Source organism: Pimephales promelas, chromosome 10, assembly GCF_988280905.1.
Source record: "Pimephales promelas chromosome 10, fPimPro1.hap1.1, whole genome shotgun sequence".
NCBI classification, from domain to species: domain Eukaryota; kingdom Metazoa; phylum Chordata; class Actinopteri; order Cypriniformes; family Leuciscidae; genus Pimephales; species Pimephales promelas.
In genome coordinates, this window is record NC_142778.1 from 5,163,148 (window position 1) to 5,186,789 (window position 23,642).

The 23,642-nt window shown below is 38.0% G+C and overlaps 2 protein-coding genes and 1 long non-coding RNA gene across 10 annotated transcripts in view; 2 read left to right on the top strand and 1 right to left on the bottom strand.

Moving 5' to 3' along the window:
* aplp2 (amyloid beta precursor like protein 2) overlaps positions 1-2,920 on the top strand; it is a 90,537-nt gene extending 87,617 nt beyond the window's left edge. For all 5 annotated transcript variants that reach the window (XM_039647381.2, XM_039647378.2, XM_039647380.2 and 2 more), the window contains one exon: positions 1,089-2,920. In XM_039647381.2, the coding sequence (XP_039503315.1) occupies positions 1,089-1,190 (102 nt within the window). In that variant the 3' untranslated portion in view covers positions 1,191-2,920. The remainder of the gene's footprint in view (positions 1-1,088) is intronic.
* On the bottom strand, positions 1,406-3,824 carry LOC148977290 (uncharacterized). The gene is made up of 2 exons (XR_016169840.1): positions 3,719-3,824; positions 1,406-3,364 (listed from the first exon to the last, which is right to left on the bottom strand). It is a non-coding gene; the product is annotated as an uncharacterized LOC148977290 (long non-coding RNA).
* prdm10 (PR domain containing 10) lies at positions 3,385-22,388 on the top strand. 4 transcript variants are annotated; one of them, XM_039647607.2, is made up of 23 exons: positions 3,385-3,703; positions 5,248-5,366; positions 6,099-6,260; positions 7,414-7,467; positions 7,593-7,697; positions 7,854-8,034; positions 9,141-9,382; positions 9,467-9,667; positions 10,321-10,393; positions 10,812-10,929; positions 11,029-11,146; positions 12,199-12,483; positions 13,989-14,333; positions 15,266-15,421; positions 15,527-15,706; positions 15,798-15,908; positions 17,396-17,596; positions 17,673-17,816; positions 17,979-18,149; positions 19,127-19,255; positions 21,150-21,324; positions 21,418-21,518; positions 21,597-22,388. In XM_039647607.2, the coding sequence occupies exons 2-23, from the start codon at positions 5,295-5,297 to the stop codon at positions 21,786-21,788; spliced, it is 3,516 nt and encodes a 1,171-aa protein (XP_039503541.2). In that variant the 5' UTR covers positions 3,385-3,703; positions 5,248-5,294; the 3' UTR covers positions 21,789-22,388. The 4 variants fall into 4 exon arrangements, with proteins under 4 accessions (XP_039503541.2, XP_088991464.1, XP_088991462.1 ...); XM_089135338.1 differs by having other exon boundaries at positions 7,899-8,034; XM_089135336.1 differs by lacking the exon at positions 3,385-3,703 and adding an exon at positions 3,859-3,981.
* Positions 22,389-23,642: the final 1,254 nt, after the last annotated feature.

Here is a 23,642-nt window from a genome sequence, read left to right on the forward strand (position 1 = left end):
GATGAAGGAGGGGAGAGAGTGAGTAAGCGGGACTTTTGTAGAAAGACTGTAGAAATAGAGATAGCAGAGATATTACCAAAGAGGGAAAGGTCGGAGGAATTTAATTGGAAGAAGTTAATATTGGAAAAGCTTTCCAGCCCTTGAGAGACAGAGAGCGGGAAGGCCTGAATATGGATGCCGAGGTTACTTTTGATTCTGCTTGATGTGTCTGTAACATTTTTGTTTCTGCTGTTTCACAAAGCCGAGATATGCTGTTGAATCACAGCTGATTCATCCATACTTGCACAAGCTGTTAGCCAATGCCTGTGTTGCATAGCGTGTTCAATACTTTGGGGGCGGAGCAATGAAGGGAGGGTCAGGGGTGTGTTTCTTTGGGTGTCCATTTCAAATGTCAATAGTTTACACCTGGTCACTTTATGTTTTCTCAGATCGGATTGCTATCCGATCGTGAAAAGACCAGCTGTAAATGCCATCTTTAAACCCGATCGCCCAAACCACTTCAGGAGGTTGTCTTTATTCCACACAAAACTGGACTAAATGCATCTGGTTGTTGAAACCACATATGTAAATTGTATTACTCCCAAAATGTTAATTATCAATCTTCATCAGGCCAACGTGTAAAATGCCGCAAATAAAACAAAGTCGCAGCCGCTCAACACACAATCATCTTCATTGAAGGTATTGAGACTAAATGATCTTACCCGTGCTGATGCCGCTGTCTTTGATCTTGAAATAAGCTGATGATAAAATTCAGCTCATACCGTTTTAACAAATTACATAGCTATCTGATCCAGACAAAATGCATGATATGACCAGGTGTAAACAGACCCTTAGAAATCGCTTACTGCAACTTTAAGCAGCACGACTGTTTACAACATTGATAATAAGAAGAAATGTTTCATGATCACAAAATCAGCTCTGAAGACTGGAGTAATGATGCTAATTTAGCTTTGACATCACAGGAATTAATGAAATGTATTCAAATGGAAAACGTTATTTTAAATTGTAATAATAATTTCACTTTTAGTTTTTACTGTGTATATTTTTATGGATGTAGTGACATGTTCAATCTTCCTCTTGTGCTTCAGGTTGACCCTATGCTATCTCCAGAAGAACGTCACCTGAGCAAGATGCAGAACCATGGCTATGAAAACCCCACCTACAAATATCTGGAGCAGATGCAGATTTAGCCATTAAGGGGGCTGTGGAGCTAGAGAGGGGTGAACATACTACTGACCAATATAAAACTGCTCTCAAATCATTTCATGCATTTGAAATGCATATTCTGGTTCATTTAAAGAAAACAACAGTTTATTAATACTACTACTTCTAATATTGCTACTGTTGTACCATGGAGCGCAATTTTATGCTCTTGTAACTTTGTTTTTTTTTTCTTTCAAAGGCAATTTATCAGTGGTTTTAAATCAGGAGAACGTGATTCCGCAAATTTAGCATGGAATTGATTTTCCGTAAATAAAATTGGAGAGTATTATAATGTTGTTTTAAATGTTAATTTTATAAAGATCTAGCCTATAGTGGTACAGCAAAGCTGAAACAATCAATATAAAGACACAGCAGTTTGTCTACACCATCGCTGGCCGCCGGATATACTTCTTTTAAATAGATTGCTTGTATATGAAGGTTATTTGTAACAACTTAAATGTATAGTGAATCAGAAAATATGAGAAGAAATCATTCAATCGTTTACTTTGTAATTATTAAAAACACATGATATACATAAACAGGAAAAAAAAAAAAGTAGATGGTAAATTTATTCATATTTTTTCTCCCAGAGCTTAAATATTGGCTGGGTTACAGGTTTAAACTTTGAGATTAAAGGACTGATAGCACGGTCCAAACATCTGATACCATCACCTGTGTAAGATACGATGAATGGTTCAAACAGAATGGCGTGACAGCCTGCCAGATATTTTGGCTGATTGTGAATGTAGAGGTGCCCGATTTCAATAACATTACCATGTCTTTTGTTTTTTATCTCTCGGTTATGGTGTCATATACTTGGACCATTAAACAGTACGGCCCCTGCAGATGCTCATTGCTCATTGGTTTGAAGCACAGAGGGCCACAAGGTTCGGGGCCTCCAGTCTCCCTTATCACACTAAAATGTCTGTTTACTCGGATTCTACTAGAAGAAATGGTCCTGGCGTCACATCCACACACTCCAACACTCCCCTTTTATCGAGTAAATCTGGCCAGATAAAATGTTGCATTCAGCTCATGTTAATCACAATTATACTGCATTTTCATTTCATAGCTGCCAAATGAGAACTGACATGGGGAGTTTTATCATGTGGCAAACCTTTGCACACATTGCTTAAATCAAAGAGAGCGTAGATCCGTCACCGGAGTCGTCTGTAATTGTAATATGATGTGTATTGTTTATAGCATTTGACCCACAAGGACGTAAAGCGCAAAAATGCACTAAAATTAACCAGCTGGAGGCCAAGGCAGGTGAAAGAAATGTTTTGCATGTCCACTAATATGGAAGGCAAGGAAAAAATTTAATCAATTTTGGTTTTCTCTCTCTTCCCCCCTTCTTAGCAATGTCTTTGTATGCCTGTATAGTTGATGTTGCAATCATGGCTTTTATCAAGGACATCCTGTGGTGTGCATTGTTCTTATGAGATGTTATGATATATTTTTTAGTTTATTCCGTTCTTTTGTTTTCTATTCTTTTCCCTCTTCCTGTGACAGTATTTCTGTATGTGACTTTCACTATGCACCTAAATGGTTCCAATCTTGGACCTTGTCATTGCCTGCTTGATTGTGGAAATGGTCGTAGGGGTGAGGGGAAAATAATACAAAGTTCATATTAGAAGTAAAATATGATTGAAACCAGTGGAAATATGGCTTGTATCTTGGTTACAGGTGGGAAACATCAATAAATTCACTACTTCCATTGATGTGTCATTGTGTTGTCTTTATTCTGGTTTGTGTAGTAGTATATAAGAAATATTCTTATTATATCTGATGAAAGTAGACCGATTTCAGTTTTTAACTCGCAGAAACTGTTCAAATGAACTCTCAAACAGGCTGTTGATGAGAGACAGGGTCCACGGCCGATCTAAAGTATCCAGATTAAAATTAAATGGGAAAGTGTCCAAGCAACTTTAGAGACTGTAGAAAACACACACATACATATATATATTTATGTGTAAATGAATTTGTATACGTGCCTAACGTTACATGTACACAGGGATTACGTGCTTGTTTGTGTGACGCGCTTGAAATGTCATTGGTACGTCTCTGGCTGGCACCTTCTCTTTTTTCTCATTGGACGGACTTGAAGACGTTTTTCTGTTTTTCATTGGTTGGGAGACATGGCGGAAAATTCTTATTGGTCCTGAGAGGAAAACGCAGTACGAGCATGAAATCCCAATTATCTCGAAATGAAAAACAATCTATACATATTAAAATTCAAAGACGCGTAATTTAACCACCACAACAAATATATTACTTTAGCCCCATCGTTCCTGAAAAACTCATATCGTCATATAATGTGCATATCGTCGACCGGGGCCGCGCGTCTGTTGCTAGGTAGGTTATGTTAATATATGCAAGGCAGCCATCTCTGCAGCTACCATTCAGAGGGAAGACCCACTTCAACCTTTTCCTAAAAATGCTCAAAACTATCGGGTAATCCGCACCCGAAGCTTAAGCGGGGATTCAGGATCGTCTCTCAGTAAGTGTCACGTACAATTCACAGCCTGTTTTCCGTTGAACGGTCGATTAGGGTGTAGATATATTTTGTTGAGTGTCTTCGCCGTGCTTTGTTGTTGTCTTAGTCCCACCCAAAATGGAGTCGTGGCGTGTCTTCCTCATTCTGCTGCAGACACTCACTGAGCGCGCCCGCCGGCCGAGCTCATCTATGAGCGGGGAGCCAAGCTCCCCTGTCCCGCATTCAAAAACCTCCATGAAACCAATGCGCTAGAATAAAACGACACCGCAGTGACGTTCCGGGTAAAACAGTGCATCTGCTCTCATCCCACTATCATTGCTGGCTTCCAGTGCGGGTTAATGTCTGATAATGCCGGAGTGGAAATGTTTATATGCCGCTGCGGGTTGTGTGTGGTATAGTCCGAATGGAACTCCCAACCTGCAGGCTTTAGACAGGGGGGGAGAGAGCCTGACAAACACCCTGAATGCTTCATTCACCATTACAGCGTTTATAATCTCGGAATTAGTCTCAGGGTTTGAAGAAGGCCGGGGTTATAGGCGTTTGCGTGTGTTATTTCTCCCAGGACGGCTGTTAGGGATTTTCTGTCCAGCCATGTATCTCCTCTACCCCCGTGCAGTGATTAGACTGACCGCCAGTACGGGGTGCCTGTATTTGGGTTAAACAGCGAGCTTTCAATAAATCACAAATACAATAATGAACGGGTGAAATGTGTCAAACTTATCTCTGTTCCGTTTACTTCAGAAATCCTATTGAACCATATGCATTTCATTTATATAGATTAATCATGATTTTATTTTTTAAGAACATTGGAGTAACCATGTATGGCTTCTATTATCATGGTGCGATGCCATCACAGTACCATAGTACCACCAATACAGTCCTTTTTTTTGTAAGAGAGTTCTTACATCATTTTGGGATATACAGGATACATTGTACAAGATTCACAGTCTTGGAAAACCCTGGAAAAATCAGAGAAATTGAAAATTTTTTAAAAAGTTACTTTGAAAAGTAATGCAATATTTACCCCCGTTACTCCCTTTACTCATGTTAACTTACACCCTTTAAAAGTAATTAATTATGTTACTTAGTTACTTTTTAAAGGAGAACTCCGGTCAATTTTAACATTGAGCTAATTTTTTTGTACATTTGGAGTGCTGTCAGTACAGACAAAAACGACAAAATTCGGTGTTGCCTACACCGTGTTATCGTCTTTTTAAAATTCGCATCCTGTTGACTTCAATGTTCTAAACCTGCTTTTAGCCTCTTAACATTCTTGATTTGTCATTACGAGTGCACAGCAAAGTGAGTCGTTGTGTTATTAAGAGTTACCATGGTCAATCTGACTGCAGTAGATGTGAAAGATATGAATAATATGAATTCAGCCAGCTCACATACCTCTCTATTTGCTTCCTGTTTATGGTCGAAGCCCACAGTAGTCGATTGTCGAGTTCATGCGCGCGATCATTGGTGAATATCATCTTAAACCTACCACTACGGAAATTAATAAATTCTTGATAAACAAGTCGGTTTCTATAATGAACACACAGGTGGTTGATGACAGGTGGATAGGTGAAGGAGGTGTCATACGGTTGCCATGGAGGCCAAGCAGGAGTCGTCACCTGTGTGGAGTCCGGCATCCAACAATGACACGGGAAATACATCTCAGGTACAACCAGACCTTTCTCTTTAGATTTATTACCAAGCTATGAACAACTGTTGAGTTATCTATAAACTATTAAAGGGATAGTTCACTTTGAAATACATTTTTGGTATGTTTTAGCTTACCTCAATGGCATCCAAGATGTAGGTGTCTTTGTTTCTGCAGTAGTTTCAATTTTGATATTTTTAGGTCAAACCGTTCATGTCTGTCAGTCATATAATGGAGGTCTATGGTCACCACCACCACCAAGACACGAAACGAGCGGTTTGTGTGAGAAAACGAACAGTATTTATATCGTTTTTACCTCTTGTTATCACTAACAAGAGGTAAAAACAATATAAATACTGTTCGTTTTCTCACACAAACCGTTCGTTTCGTGTCTTAGGCCATCAATGTGTACTTATATTTACAAGTCATTAAATCATGTTTAATTTGGACTCCTCTGTGCATGCTCTTTGAGGTGGTGACCATAGACCTCCATTATATGACTGACAGACCAGAACAGTTTGACCTAAAAATATCAAAATTGAAAATACTGCGGAAATAAAGACAGCTACATCTTGAATGCCCTTGAGGTAAGCTAAAACATATAAAAAATCTATTTTAAAGCGAACTATCCCTGTAAGTTAGTTTAACGTTTTTTTACAACAGTTTGATTTCTAATGAATGGTAGTATGAAATCCCACTTTGACATGTTTTCACGAGGTTCACCTGTTTTTGTGTGTTACGGGTGTGCAGGTGCACTTCGAGGCCGGTGCGGTGGCCCAGATCGTGTACAGTGGAGAGCAGTCAGACCGTGGTCAGCAGCAGGTTTTATACGCTGCAGACGGAAGCTCCTACACCTCTGTTGAGTCCGCCGAACACACACTGGTTTACATACACCCTGCCGATGGAACACAGGTGAGCTCATCTACCAGTGGAGATGTATATATTTAATTTTGATCCTCCGAATTAATGTGGAAACTGCATAGAGATGATGTCAGATGTCATCCAAGATGTCGATGTCTTTCTTTCTTCAGTCGAAAAGAAATTAAGGTTTTTGATGAAAACATTCCAGGATTTTCTGCATATAATGGACTTCAATGGGAACCAAACGGTTTAAGGTCCAAATGAGAGTTTCAGTGCAGCTTCAAAGGGCTTTAAACGACACCAGACGATGAATAAGGGTCTTATCTAGCAAAACGAGCGGTCATATCAAAAATAAATAACAAAGTTTAAGTTTTATAAGTTCAAATGCTCGCCTTGCTCTGTTCTGTGATGAGCGTTCGTGACTCTCCTGTTCGAACTCGTTCATCAAAATGAACTAATCTTTTTTTGAGTCATTTTGTTCATTTCGTTCGTTGAATGAACCAAATGACTCGAAAAAAGATTTGTTTATTTTGATGAACAAGTTCGAAGCTGCACTGAAACTGTCATTTAGACCTTGAACCGTTTGGTTCCCATTGAAGTCCATTATATGGAGAAAAATCCTGGAATGTTTTCATCAAAAACCTTAATTTTTTTTCGACTGCAGAAAGAAAGACATGGACATCTTGGATGACACGGGGGTGAGTAAGTTATCAGCAAAAGTTTTTTTTTTTTTTTTTTTTTTAAAGTGAACTACTCCTTTAAGACATTTGTGGATTATTCAGAAATGCGGCACTTCACAGTTCACACATCAGATAGATGGCGAGGACAAAATCAGGATACCAAAAGAGGAAAGAGAAACATGAAAAAGAAGAGAGAGTAAGACGGGGAAGGCAGCTAGTCAGACAGTTTTTCAATATAAAGCTAATTAATGTTCCCTCTTTTGAAAACCCCTGGCAAATAAGAAGTGAGCAGCTATTTATGTGTTAATTGCGTTTATTATTTTTAATGCATTAAACAGCTAATATTAAAAGTGTTCAAAATATTAAAATATTCAAAAGTGATACATGACCGGATCACTTTGAGTTAATTTGACGATAGTACATTATCCTTGCATATGCACTCATGATGAAAAATAATCACAAACATATACTGTTCATGTCACAGCAACTCTAAAGGTTTACTGCTCTTTTTCGGTCTTGTTCAGTTTACAGATCAACCCCAAGTGGCTTACATTCAGCAAGATGGCACAACACAACAGGTTCTGTGGCATTATGATCTTTTTGATTTTTACATGTACCATATAAATAATACCATCTGGTTGCAAATGTAATATTTTAGCAATTGCCCATTGATGTTGACCACTAACGTGACCTGATGCCCCAGGTGACTGTGTTGCTACCCAGCGGTCAGAATATGAACACCGCCAATCTGCATGTGTTAAGCAACGTCGCTGATGGCCCACAGGCGATCCTGGAACCCGTGCCACAGGTGACACTGCACTGCTAAACATGTCCCATAATGCAACTGTTCACCTGAAAGACTTCTTAACATTGTTCTGCCATAGGCATTCGAGACTGAAGTGTATGAAATAAAGCATTATTTAGTGAAGCAATGTTGACTAGACACTGATTATTTTCCTGACAGAGCCAACTTGCTGTGACTAATGCGTCTCTCCCCAACATGGCGGAGGCTTCGTCGAGTCCCCTGGGGGCCACGGATTCCACTGTAGACTCAGAGGACGAGGAAGAAGACAATGATAGTGATGATTCTGACATGGATGACTGGGAACCCAGGACGCCCCAGCCGTTCACTCCCCAGAACCTCTGTGAGTAGATGTTCAGCAATGAACACTTAAAGGAAAAGTTCACTTTTAAAAAAACGTTTGCTGATAATTTACTCACCCCCGTGTCATCCAAGATGTCCATGTCTTTCTTTCTTCGGTCGAAAAGAAATTAAGGTTTTTGATGAAAACATTCCAGGATTTTCTCCATATAATTGACTTCAGTGGGAACCAGACGATTCAAGGCCCAAATGAGAGTTTCAGTGCAGCTTCAAAGGGCTTTAAACGACACCAGACGATGAATAAGGGTCTTATCTAGCGAAACGATCCGCCATTTCAAAAATAAATAACAAAGTTTAAGTTTTATAAGCTTCAAACTCGTTCATCAAAATGAATGAATCTTTTTTCAAGTCATTTGGTTAATTCAACGAATGAAATGACTCGAAAAAGGATTTGTTCATTTTCGAACAGGAGAGTCACGAGCGCTCATCACAGAACAGAGCAAGGCGAGCATTTGTGCTTATAAAACTTAAACTTTGTTATTTATTTTTGATACGACCGCTTGTTTCGCTAGATAAGACCCTTATTCATCGTCTGGTGTCGTTTAAAGCCCTTTGAAGCTGCACTGAAACTGTCTTTTGGACCGTGAACCGTTTGGTTCCCATTGAAGTCCATTATATGTAGAAAAATCCTGGAATATTTTCATCAAAAACCTTCATTTCTTTTCAACTGAATGACATCTTGGATGACATGGGGGTGAGTAAATTATCAGCAAAAGTTTTTTAAAAGTGAACTACTCCTTAAAAGGGTTGGTTCACCAAAAAATTAACATTTCATCATCATTTGCTCATCTTTGTCATTCCAAACCCATAAGACAATCCTTTTATCTTTGGAACACAAATAAAGATATTTTAAATTCAATCTGAGATATTTCTGTCCCTCCATTGACAGTCTATTCACCAGATTTAGTTTTAAAAAAAGTGTTTGGTATGACGTAAAAGAGTTCATTTTCATTTTTTGGTGAACTATCAGGTTAAAATTGTGGTGAGAGGAAATACATTTTTAATTCTCTTGATTCTCAAAATGTGAGATCACTCCCCAGGTTCATACATAAGACACTTTTGAATGTGAATTTTTATTTCTGTCTGTAGGGTGTGAAGACTGTAATAATGCTAATTCGGGAGCATGTATAAAACACGGTCCTCTGCACCCTATCCTGAACCGCCCGGTGATGTCCAAGGCTCGGGCCAGCCTTCCTCTCATCCTGTATATCGACCGCTTCCTGGGCGGAGTCTTTACCAAGCGGCGTATCCCCAAACGCACACAGTTCGGTCCTATAGAGGGGCCGCTGGTGCGACAGAGTGAACTGCAGGACACGCTCATCCACCTGAAAGTACAAGTAAACCCTTCTTCTTTATCATAAGAAGTTTTGTAGTTTAGTGTTGAGAAGTCTGACACGTGTAATCCTGCTGTGTAGTTATACATGCTAGACCCAGAGAAAGAGGGCGAGAGGGCGGAGGACCTCTGGTTCGACCTGTCCGATGAGGAGCGATGCAACTGGATGATGTTTGTCCGGCCGGCCCAGAACCACCTGGAGCAGAACCTGGTGGCTTATCAGTACGGCTCGGACATTTTTTACACCACCATTAAGAACATTCAGCCCAAACAGGAGCTTAAGGTCAGCAGAAAGAAACAAGTTTCTCATCTATAGCAAACAAACAGATAATCAAATTAATCAAATTTTGTCTTGCATCAATTATAACTATTATTAGGGCTGTCAAACGATTAATCGCATCCAAAATAAAAGTTTGTTTTTACATAATAAATGCAATGTGTATAATTATTGTATAATTATTTTATATATATAAATACACACACATGCTTGTATATATTTAAGAAATATTTTCAGGTATATATTTCATATAGATTTATATATAATTTATATTATATATAAATATTTTATAGATAAATATTTTTTTCTTAAATATACATCTATGTGTGTGTGTGTGTATATATATATATATATATATATATATATACAAAATAATTATACACAGTGCACCCACATATATTATGTAAACACAAACTTTCATTTTAGATGCGATTACTCGCGATTAATCGTTTGATAGCCCTAATTATATCTTTATTTAATTTTTTTTTTTACTATTTAGTTCTTCAGTATTTCAAGCAATATTCAGAATGACTATGAATCTCTCTTTTGATTGGAAATTAAAACATGAAATTGCCACGCAGAATTTTTTTTTTTTTCCATTTATTTTAAGGTTGTTTTTCACAGTAAACAATTATTTTGTGATGAATCTTGCACTTCAGGTGTGGTACGCTGCATCATATGCTGAGTTTGTCAACCAAAAGGTTCATGATGTCACAGACGAAGAGAGAAAAGGTATTTTAATTATCATCTTTTATTCATTCACACAGCCACAGACATGACAAACTATAAAATTGACTAAGGATATAACGGTTAACTTTCTAACAGTTCGGTAGTTCGCGTTTTGCTTTTTTGTATGGTATTCTCAAATTATAAATATTATAAAAGGCACTTTTAAGACAGTTTGTAAGCAGCAAAACAGTTTAAAATAACTAAATTCCAGATAATAAAGAGGAACAAAAGCACAAAAATATTCTTCAGAAACATGCACACATTCAGTCTACTAAAAACCATGTTATTGTTGTTTTTTCCTGTAAATCAAAAGCACTCTTTATTACAATCTCTTTACAGTTAAAGATAATATTGAAAAAAAAAAAAAAATCTGTTGTGGTTCCTGGTTCAACTCTAACCCAACCTGTTCTGTCTGTGTCAGTTTTACGTGAACAGGAGAAGAACTGGCCGTGTTACGAGTGTAACAGACGGTTCATGAGCTCGGAGCAGCTTCAGCAACACTTAAACATGCACGATGACAAGCTGAACCTCATCCAAAGGTTTCAAAGCACATAAATGGCTCCTATTCTCCCGTGTTCATGATTATTTTCCTGACGCTGACTCCATTGCTGAGTCTGACTAATATGCTTTTCCTCCAGGCCAAAGGGCCGTGGCCGAGGACGGGGCAGGAAACGATTCTGTCCTGCAAGGCGACCAGGACGGCGTACCAAATTCATCTGCCCACAGACTCCTGTTGAGAGTGCTGACAAGACACAGGTACTGTTGACCAGTCCATCAAAGAGAAAGTTCACCAAAAAAATCATTTACCCACCATCATGTGGTTTAAACCCATAGAGGCCCATTCACACCAAGGATGATATAATTACACACCACAATAATGCTCAATCATGCTTAATCTTTAAAGGCATAGTTCACTTTGAAATTAATTTTTGGTATGTTTTAGCTTACCTCAAGGACATCCAAGATGTAGGTGTCTTTGTTTCCACAGTATTTTCAATTTTGATATTTTTAGGTCAAACCGTTATAATCTGTCAGTCATATAATGGAGGTCTATGGTCACCACCTCAAAGAGCATGCACAGAGAAGTCCAAATTAAACATGATTTAATGACTCGTAAATGTAAGTACACATTGATGGCCTAAGACACAAAACTAGCGGTTTGTGTGAGAAAACAAACATATCGTTTTTACCTGCACAGCCACGTCCAAGTGATCTGAGGGCGCGGGCGCTTTGTGGCTGTGGTTACAAGAGGTAAAAACGATATAAATACTGTTCGTTTTCTCACACAAACCGCCTTAGGGCATCAATGTGTACTTACATTTACAAGTCATTAAATCATGTTTAATTTGGACTTCTCTGTGCATGCTCTTTGAGGTGGTGACCATAGACATGCATTATATGACTGACAAACACGAACAGTTTGACCTAAAAATTTCAAAATTGAAACTACTGCGGAAACAAAGACGCCTATCCCTTTAAAGTCCATCCATATAAATCAAGAAGTTTAAGTTCTGAAGAGACACGATCCCTTTTTATGATGAACAGATTAAATTTAGTCTTTTAATAATAATAATTATAATTCATTACATTTCTATAGCGCTTTCCTCACATATTCTTTTATTCACATATAAACATTGATCAACACGCATACATAGAGCTCATCAAATATTATACGTTTACGTCAGCTCAACCGCACACATCAGATTAGGTTTACATTCTCTTAATGACCTTTTGGAAACTTGCAAGTTTTGGTTTAATAGACTTTCAATGGATTCTGTGCTCAATTTCTGTCTCTGCACCTGCTTTAGGAGCTGTTGGCGTCTGTAGATAAACTGCCATTTGAGGAACGGACAGATGGAGCTCTTAATGGACTGAAGGTGGTGGAGATGGCAGACGAATCAATGGAGACGGAGACTGAGGAAGGGCTTGATACACCAGCGACTCACACTGAGGCACTGCAAGTCGAGGGGGATTCTGTCTCCCCACCTCCGGCCACAGGGGTCCCGGGGTCTCCCAAAGAGGACCTGTGTCAGACCAGTCCCGTAGACCCCCACCTCACACCTCAGGACATGAGGAGGGCGAGGAGGATTAGGGTAAGATACGCCTGTCACGAGTGACCCACACCCTCACATCTCTGCAATGTAGTGTGTTAAGCAGGCTAGAGTTATTTAACAGTAGCGCGTGTGTGTGGGTGTGTGTGTGTCTTTCTCTTTTGTTGCGTGCTGCACGTTAAGGTGGACTTGCAGGTAGGTCTAATGTGGGCCAGAGTGGAGTCAGAGGAAACTTTTTCCTTCAGTCAATACAGTGTTGACTCCCTGCATCCCCATTACATCTGTCTGTATCAGTTCAGTCCTCAAGCTTCATCACCCAACAGAGTTAAAGGGACAGCTTCACTGAAAATCAACATTCTGCCATTACTTAATTGTCATCATGTCACCGTGTTTAACCAGGAAGGAGTAGTTTAGAATGTCATAGGAAATTGTCAATTCTCAGCCAAAAATAAAATCTCTATGGGCCAGTTGTTCAAAACATTTAATCTGGATCAAAATGATCCGGATTTGGAAATCCCATTTTTTCCTATCCAGGATCAGGTAATCCGTCTTAATTTTATGCCGGTTTTTCAAAGCAACATTGGACTGGATCACCCTGATCCAGATACACCGTTTTCAAGATTACCAAATCCAGATTACCAGTGCTCTAAATGGGACAACATATCACAATGTGGGCTGCCAGCTATGTAAAGAACAGGTAGAAGAGACAGCATGGGGTCACTGTAAGTGTTTCTTATTTTGAGACAAAACACAAATGGGAACAAGATAATTTTTATTTTATTTTTACTTTACTATACTGAATAGCTTAATTGTTAGCCTATGTCTACTTTATCACTGTTACAACGGTTACACAAGTCAAGAGCAAAATATAAATAAAAGTATATACACTAAATGATACAAATGTATTATTTGACCCATTTTAAAGTTTTACTACATTTTCTTCCTGAAATACACCTTGAAATCCAACCCCCTGTTGGGATCAGGATAATCCTGTTTTTTTTTTTAATCAAAGTTATCCAAATCCCACTAACAAGTTTTGAACAACACAAACTGAAGGTTTGATCCAGATTAAAACTAGGATTGGATTCCTTGATCTAATCTGATTTCAGATTCCTTCTTTCCCTTTTGAACAACCCATTTTCAAGATTTGATCCAATCCGATAACCAAAATCCGATCATCTTACCTTTGAACAACTGGTTTAACGTTTGGAAACAGAGAAATTAAAACATCCATTGTAATTTTAATGTTGTTCTGTAAATAAATGACAATTTATTAATTAAAAAGAGCAGTGTAAACATGAGGGTGAGACGTACATTTTTGGGTGAACTATAAGTACGAGCGAAAAATTTAATCCTGTTTGTGTTCGGCATGCAAACACGAGGGCTTGTTTTAACCGCCATCTCTGACATACAGACTCAAGGAAGTGCATTATGTCATCGCTTGCAAACCATATTAATTCAGTGTAATCAAAGTGGTTCCTCATCATCCTGCTCGTCTTCTCCTCTCAGAAGTGTCCATTCCATGTTTTCTCTCTTCTCTTACCCAGAATGCCGCTCTCCAGCATCTATTCATCCGTAAGTCCTTTCGGCCCTTTAAATGTCCCCAGTGCGGGAAAGCCTTCCGAGATAAAGACAAGCTGGACCAGCACATGCGGTACCACGGGCGGGACGGCTGCCGTCACATGTGCCATCAGTGCGGGAAGGGCTTTCTGACCAACGCTTCTCTTGAGGATCACCTGCAGCTGCACTCCGACCATCGCACATACTCCTGTCTGTTCTGCGCCGAGTCCTATGACAGATTAGACCTGCTCAAAGTGCATGTGGGGGTTCACCTGGTCAACGGCTGCTTTTCTTGTCCTTCCTGCAAGAAATCTTTCACAGACTTCATACAGGTGAGCTGTGCTTGCAAATAAGACGCATCTAATTCTAAACCGTCTCACCCAGCCCGATGTATTTTTAAAAAATGTAATTTTTATTAAAGGTGCATTGTGCAACATTTTATGTTAAAAAACCCGTCTTTCTAACCCATACATGCTTAGCAATTGCCTGATGGGCTGAAATTAAACGCGGGACAATGCTATGACTTGCGGGACGTAGGACATAGCTTCTTCATAACCATCATTATCATCCAGTGAAGACAAGCTTTTCATTTTTATTTAAAAGCAGAAAAGAAGGTTTTGGGTGCACCCAATCTTAAATAACAGAGAGTGTGCTACCGGAGCTAGAAACATAGTAGCAGAAGGTGAGCTGTCCCATTCATCAGGGGCTACGTTTACATGCAATCAAATAAACACTTTTAGTAAACGGATTGAAGCTCAAATAGACTGAAAAGCCTTGTAAACACCCGGTTGGGCTCGATACGAACGAATGAGCACAACGTCCCACCAGTCCTTGTTTCAGATTTTCATTCACAGACGACTTGAATATGATTGGCTGAAGCCTTTTCTTTCGCCTCAAAAGTAAAAAAAAAAACGACATCGAAGTGGAAAAAATAGAAGTCGTTTTTTTGCCGCAGCACATTCACGTTCAGTGTGGAAACACTCATTATACAAACAGCTGATCAAAAATAAAACCATCGCGCGAATTATTCGTGAGTCAAAATCGCGTCCAGTGTGAAAGGACCTTAACACAGTAACATAATGAGGGTCCCTACGTCCAAAACGAAGCATTGAGAACTTTGTATGTGTACAGACCGTTTAATAAGAGAATGCGTTATATGCACATGAAAACAAATCTCAGAGAACGGTTGACTAGGTACCGATGTTTTATTCTCCATTAAATCTGATTATGTGGCATTGGTCACTCATATATCTGTGTTGTGCAGGTAAAGAAGCACGTGAGGAGTTTCCACTCAGAGAAGATCTTCCAGTGTACGGAGTGTGATAAAGCCTTCTGCAGACCTGACAAGCTACGACTCCACATGCTCCGCCACTCGGACCGCAAGGACTTCCTGTGCTCCACATGTGGAAAACAGTTTAAGGTGATTCACATATGCCCAGATGAGGAACATGCATGCAGAAGTGCAGACACAACTTCTCATTCATTGAATTGTGTGTTTTTCAATTATTATAATTGTTTTGACCAGAGGAAGGATAAACTACGGGAACACATGCAGAGGATGCACAACCCTGAACGCGAGGCCAAAAAGGCGGACCGCATCCACCGCACCAAAGCTCTGAAACAGAAGGAGCCCACCACTGACTTTGAGAGCTTCATGTTTAAATGCAGACTCTGTATGATGGGCTTCAGGAGACGAGGGATGCTGGTATTGACCTTTGACCTCAGTTTGTCCCTCACCCATAAGTTACTTATGGCTCATTTTCTCACGTTAATGATGTAATTGCACATGTCCTCAGGTCAATCATCTGTCTAAACGACATCCTGAGATGCGATTGGAGGAGGTTCCTGAGCTGACGCTGCCCATCATTAAACCCAACAGAGATTACTTCTGCCAGTACTGTGATAAGGTCTGGACTCATTCAGCTTTGCCACTTCTCTCTTACCATTTTCACAGGCTTGACCCCTGACAGTTTAATGACCCTTTACGTTAACTGCCATCACAGCAGACCCATAGAAAGACAAACAGTGTGTCCTTGACCCAAGAGACTTGAGCCTCCTCTGAATATAGAGTTGCCATTTTGCTCTTCCTGCATAGTGCTTTCGTGTCTATAGTTTATAACATAACTAAAAAATGTGAAATTCTATGAAAAATCAAAGTACAAAGTAGAGAACATGGAAATCTCAGCAAGTTTTATAAAAAAAAAAATATATATATATTTATATATTGTAGGGCTGTGAAACGATTAATCGCATCCAAAATAAAAGTTTGTGTTTACATAATATATATCTGTGTAGTGTGTATAATTATTTTGTATATATAAATACACACATGCATGTATATATTTAAGAAATATTTGCATGTATATACTTACATTATTATACATAAATATAAATATTTGATATATTAATAACACATTTTTCTTAAATATATACATGCATGTGTGTGTATTTTTATATATATAAAATAATTATACACAGTGCACCCACATATATTATGTAAACACAAACTTTTATTTTGGATGCTATTAATCGCGATTAATCGTTTCACAGCCCTAATATATTTACATTTTTAGTCAAACCAAAATTTATTCAGACACCTTCAAAATTTCTCACATTATGGCAATTACCAAGTAGTGCTTAATTTTGTTCAGTCTGTGGTGTAATAAGGTCACATTAGCAATTTTAAGCAAACTTGAGTCAAAGTGTCTGAATAATTTTTGGTGCCAAATTTGTATACATTTTACTGGTAGTCCACTGTATGAAGAATTATTGAGTATAATATGTCACAGTTTACTTTATTTTGCTATCCTCACTTAAATTAATTAACTATAGTGTCCTGCACCCACTAGTGAAAAAATATCAAAAAATTATATCTGGTGTCTGAATAATTTTTGGCTTGACAAGTTCATTAAGTTGTCCTAAGACAATACCGGATATTGTTAAAAATTCATTTATAACTTTGATGAAAGATTTTGATCCACTTCAAATGTTGACTACTGGATATATATATATATATATATATATATATATATATATATATGTATGTATGGATTTATGGATGGATGGAATATATCGATTTAATATATGAAGAGTTCAGATGCAAAAGCCTCTAAGTGCCATTTGAAATTTTCTTCTAGAATGATCATTTTTATTAAGCTTGTATATTTAAGTTCAGTGATTTCACTTAAATGGCAATGATAATTACCTATTAATTGTTATTTAAGTGAAATTACTGAACTTAAATTTACAAGTTTGATAAAAATCATCATTAAAGAAGAAAATTTCAAATGGCATTTAGAGGCTTTTGCATCTGAACTCTTCATATACTGTATACAGTATATAGACATACATACATACTCTTTTCATTAATCTATATCATCCTTTACCTGTTCAGGTCTATAAAAGTGCCAGTAAGAGGAAGGCGCACATTTTGAAGAACCACCCTGGGGCAGAATTGCCTCCCAGCATCCGGAAGCTGCGTCCGGCCGGGCCGGGGGAGCCTGACCCCATGCTGAGCACACACACCCAGCTGACGGGCACTATCGCCACTGCGCCTGTGTGCTGCCCGCACTGTGCCAAACAGTACAGCAGCAAGGTACAGTCATACCTGAGTCAGGATGTGTGTGAATCTGTATGGATTTATGTGTGCTAATAACTCTTTATTTTTTAAGACTAAGATGGTCCAGCACATTCGCAAGAAGCATCCAGAATATCAGTACAACAGCAACAGCATCCAGGCACCTCTGTCCACTACGGTCATCAGCAGCACTCCTGCCGTCATCTCAACGGACGGCACCACTACTGAGACTGTGGTGGTGAGCAACATGAACATCATCAAATCAAAATATTCATTCTGGAAAAATCTCACTGGGATTATTAGATCACCTTACGCATCAAAAAAGTGTTACAGGTGAAATGGTTAAAAAAGGTGCCATGTCTTGAAACACAATATTCATCAGTTTCTGTCTTTCTCCTAGACGACCGACCTATTGACACAGGCCATGACGGAGCTTTCCCAGACCCTGACCACAGACTACCGCACGGCACAAGGGGATTTCCAGAGGATCCAGTACATCCCTGTGTCTCAGGCAGCTGGAGGCCTGTCTCAGCCACAGCACATACAGCTGCAGGTGGTGCAGGTCGCCCCGGTACGGACACATTCATTCACACTGGCTTTTCTGCTCTTTAGTTCTATGGCTTCTTATTTTTATTTTGCTTATTTAAAAAAAAAAAAATTCTCAGATTCTCCTTACTGCTTTTATTTATTTTTTTGGTTTGGTACTTAACTCAGTTTTGGGGTCACAGTTTGATACGAGTTTCGGTACAACAGGAAAAAGCCCAACAAACCCCCAATGCTAGGTTACTTTTCATTTATTTTCACCCATCGGCGAGGTAGTTGGTCGTTTATTAAGCACTGAGCAGTAACAGAATGCACTGATGCATAGGTCATGATAAAAAACAAAAGGTATTTGGTCACAATCAGCTTCAAAACTGAAAAGTATCTCTTGTGTTGTAATTAGGGCTGTGCAAAAATTAATTGCGCATCAATTCGCATCCAAAATAAAAGTCTTTGTTTACATAATATATTTGTGTGTGCTGTATATAATTATTTTGTATATATGAATACTTATGCACGCATGTATATATTTAAGAATTATTTGCACTTAAATTCTGTATATATATATATAAATACATAATCTATTTTATATAAATATAAATATTTTATATATGAAGAACACATTTTCTTAAATATATACATGCATGTGTGTGTATTTATATATACAAAATAATGATATATATATATATATATATATATAAATATATATATAATATATGAAGAGTTCAGATGCAAAAGCCTCTAAATGCCATTTGAAATTTTCTTCTTTAATGATGATTTTTATAAAACTTGTATATTTAAGTTCAGTAATTTCAATTAAATGGCAATGATAATCACCTATTAATTGTTATTTAAGTGAAATTACTGAACTTAAATATACAAGTTTGATAAAAATCATCATTAAAGAAGAAAATTTCAAATGGCATTTAGAGGCTTTTGCATCTGAACTCTTCATATATATATAATAATTAGATTTGATAAGTGTGTTGTGTCTGTCTGTCTCTGCAGGCGTCCTCTCCTCACTCGACTGTAGATGTGAGTCAGTTACATGACCCTCACAGTTACAGCCAGCACTCGATTCAGGTTCAGCACATACAGGTGTCTGAGCCCACAGGGACAGTGCAGGCCAATGCACAGGTGAGCAGCTGTCCTCTACAGCATATGTGGGGTGTGTAGGGCTGTAAATGACAGGATTTAACCAATTTTCATCCAGATTTGTATTGTTGCAGTGTCAGTTGTAAATCTAAATGGACAATTTGGAGTGTTTCTCTGTCACCTGCGTTCCTGATTATTTGTCAGCAAAAGTCTACCAGTAACTGATTATCAGTGAACTGGTTGTAACTGATTTCACGTAATCTGGTTTATGTAATCAGATTCCAAAAATTAAGTTCTTTTAATTAGATTATTTATTTTACAGTTTAAAATACATGTAATTAGATTACATGATTACATGTTATTCATTAAACTCACAAACTCCCTTCAGTTCCATCACGAAACTCATTTTGGTAATGCTGCTGTAATGTATTGTGCATAATGCACAATATTAGCCTATTCAATTTGATGTGATAAACAAGTTAAAAGTAATCAAAAAGTAGTCAGAATATATTACTTTAAATGTGTAATGTAATGGATTACGTTACTAACTATAATTTTTATCATGTAATTTGGAATCAGTAATGGACTAACACTTTGGAAGTAATTACCCAGCACTTTCTCAGAAGCGTTTAGGATTACAATACTTTTGGGAAACGTATCTCAGTTGTTAAACTACAGAGCCTGCATGTTTGTATTACTGCCCAGCCCACGGACAGCCAGATTGATAGAGCTGCGGTGTCAAAATTGTTTTAAAATTGCATTATATGTGTTGAAGTTTTTGACGGATACACCACAGGCCTTTTTTTGTTTTCTCGAGTCATGTAGCACCAGAAAAAAATACAGTATAGACAGCCAAGTATTATTAAAAGCCCATCTAGCCAGTGGTGAATTCCCCTTTTTAAACCAATAAATTTTTTTTAAACCAATCTAAATTTTTTCAGGCAAATTGCCACAATAAAAGTTTGATGGTTTAACATTTGAAACAGGGTCTCCTCTAAAAGTCTTAAAACGTCTTAAATAAAATTTTCGCTTTTTAAGGTCTGAAAATGTCTTAAAATCTGAAATTTCCGATAAGGAGGTCTGAAATTTCGTATACGGATCTTAAATTTCTTGTCCGACTCGTCATCCGTTTTTTTGTTTTGTTTTTTGTACAGTGCGCAAAAAGGGGATATTTCACAAGATTCACCTGCTAATTCAAGCAAGTGTTCTTTTAAAACGGAAAAATTATGTAATTTATAAAATAGCTACCAAAATGAATGTCAGTTTGATTAAAAGTAATGCCTAAAAGTTGACAAAAAATGCAATGACTTTGTCAACTAGACTAAATCTATGAAAGACAAAATTACTAAAATGTGACCAAGACCAATAAGCATTTTCATCTGAAGACTAAGACTAAAACAAAAATGACTGCCAAAATGAACACTGTCGTGTCGTGCTGAACTGAACATTTTCCTGTTTTTTTTTTTTTTTTTTTTTTTGTCGTGGTAAAGTCTTAAATAGAGGACTTAAAAAATATTGCTGTTGAAAAATGTGCAGATACCATGTGAAAATGAGGAAATTATGATTGTACTGTAAAATAAAACTATATTTAAGTGCTTGGTTTATTTTACAGTATAACAGTATTATTGCATTATAACATTTTTTTACCTAAAAAGTTTTTTTTGTTTGTTTTTTTATGATTTTGTTGTGAAAATTCCTGTATTTTTTCTTATCACAGTAGTTATCAGAGAAAATCAAAGTATTGTGTCTGTTTTAGTCCATAATGTTGTACTATGATGAGAAATGAAATAATTTTGGATCATCAGTGGGTGATGAGTATTTGACAGTTCAACAATTTGTAAATAATCTTGGTTGGAATAAAAATATGCATGTTTGTAATTGTTGGCATCAGACTCACTCTCACTACTCCTTTTGACCCTTCCTAACAACCAATCAGGTGTCAGATCAGCCTCTAAGTCCCTCCTCTCAGCAAGCTGCACAGGAGCTAACCACTGCCCAGCTGACCCCTGTGACCCTGGCTCAGAGCCAGACTCTACAGACGTCCACTAATCAGACTCAAGGTGCTGCACAGCACGCGTACCTTCCCAGCAACTGGAACTACAGGGGTTATCGTAAGTACCTTAAGCAAAGGCGCCTCTTTTTAATGTTATATTAACCTGCGAATATGAAGACAGTATTGTGTTTCCCTCCTTTGCTCCTTTAAGCATCTGAGATCCAGATGATGGCTCTTCCTCACACTCAGTATGTGATCGCAGAGGCCAGCACCCCCGTCACCTCCGCCGTCAACAACAGTCAGGTCAAAACGGTGAGTCCGACGTTCACAACCTGGCTTCCACTTTCAGACGGTGTCCTGCAACTGTGTTTTGTTTCTCGTGCATTGCAGACACACTATGTCATCTCAGACGGACAGTCGGAGCTGGATGGGAAGCAGGTGACCGTCCCGTCCACCGTAGCACAGGTTCACCCCGACCCGCTGGAGCAGCCCGCCGTCAGTCAGCAGACCACCACTCAGTACATCATCACCACCACCACCAATGGGACGGGGGCCAGTGAAGTTCATATCACCAAACCCTGACACTGAATCACACGTGAAAAAGCGCTCCGTTGTTTACCGAAGGGGGACAGATCAATTACTTTAAACGAGCAAACAGATTTATTTTTATTTCCTTAAAGAGTAAAAAAATAAACTTAAATATTGAAGATGTTTTTTATAAAATATATTCAGAACACTGGAGTGAATAACTGTGTTTCTAGAGACCCAAAAAGACCCATCCATGTGTGATTTCAGGAGCTCTCATGACTTTTAACCTGTGCCATCCTGCCTCTTTTATATTCATTTTGGCCTAATTAGATTGTTGTTCATTTGTATTATTTTCTTATTCAGTTAATTTTCCTCTGAGTAGTGAGAGAGGTTTTCCTACCTGACTGAGACTGAGGAGAGACCTTTAAAATATTTTTTATTTATTAAGTAATTTCATGTTTCCCACAATAAAGGGGTCAAATGCTGTGGATTTTCACTTTCACTGGATTTTGTTTGAATATATTTGAAATTCGTAAAGTAAAATTCAGTGTCGCGACAAAGCCTGTAAATCACCTTTAAATCATTTCACTCAGGCTCCGTTTTCATGAATGTTTTAAAAGATCACGCTTGAATTAGCCGGTGAATCTTGTGAAATATCCCATTTCAAACCCCAAAAAAAAATGATTAAATTATTATGATTTGCATAAATCATGTCAGGTAAACAGACTTCCGTTTCTTGATACAAAACAGAATGTCATTTTCTTTTGGTTTTGGGGTGAAAAATGATCTTGTCATAGCTACATCTCAAGATTCCATTATAATTCAGGCATTGATAAGTTAAACATCAAACATCCAATGCTCACATCACCTTACTTCAGACATGTGATCGAAAGCAAAACCCAAATCAACTTTTACTTACAATATATTTGGTATATGGAAGGAGTCAAAAGCCAGAATGAGGTTCAGTGAAGGTTAAACAAATAATTCCTCCACCAATTCTCAATCTGATTCCTCATTATCCTGTGTATCATAAAATGACTGGAGAATTTTCAGAACTTGTGTGTATTTCATGTAACTTGTGCTTATGGACATAGTAGTATTTATTTGGGTTTTGCACATCTGTCAGTGGAGCACTGCTGCATCTTTATAACCTGAAAAAGGGAAATATATACAATAGCCACTATTTATACTGAGACAACCTTGTACAATGTAAAAAAAAAAAAGTATCTGTGCTATGATAAGTATTGTTGTAATTATTGACGGTTAATGTACAGTAATGCGCCTCGTGTCTCTGAGTTGGTGTCTATCTCCTAGTGATGGAAAATAAATGAGTTTTGTACACTTGATGATGTCTTCCTTGAGTGTCAGTCCTCAAATCCCTCCCTCATCTTTGCTTTATTGTGTATGACTGCATGCATTTTTAAAGTAATGTTCTGGAGTAAAATACATGAGTAAAATCTATATATGCATGCATTAGTTCCGCATTGACGCAAGGATGCTTGTAAGTTTTCGGTTGGGGAGATTAAAGCGGTGGAAAAGCGATGAAAACGGGATTATGGCAGAGTCTTCAAAATTTACTGTCCTTCCGTCTTTGAAACGAACCTTTCATACACGAAGATGTAATTTTATAGTTATGTTTATTTAATATAATTTTAAAACGAAGCATAAACACAACGATGGGTGTCTGTTTTATCTGTTTTTGTGATTAACGTTTCTTTACTATAACCATGGAGTATAAAATTCAATATAAATTCTCGGTATTGGTTGCATTGGACTCTACGATCGGCGGAAGTTATCGAGCATCCTTACACCTTCACCGGAAATACCGCCGTGCAGAGAGCCCATATCCATGGATCACTGGGTCTTTAACGTTAGTAAGTTGTAAGGAACACTATATTGAGTCCAATA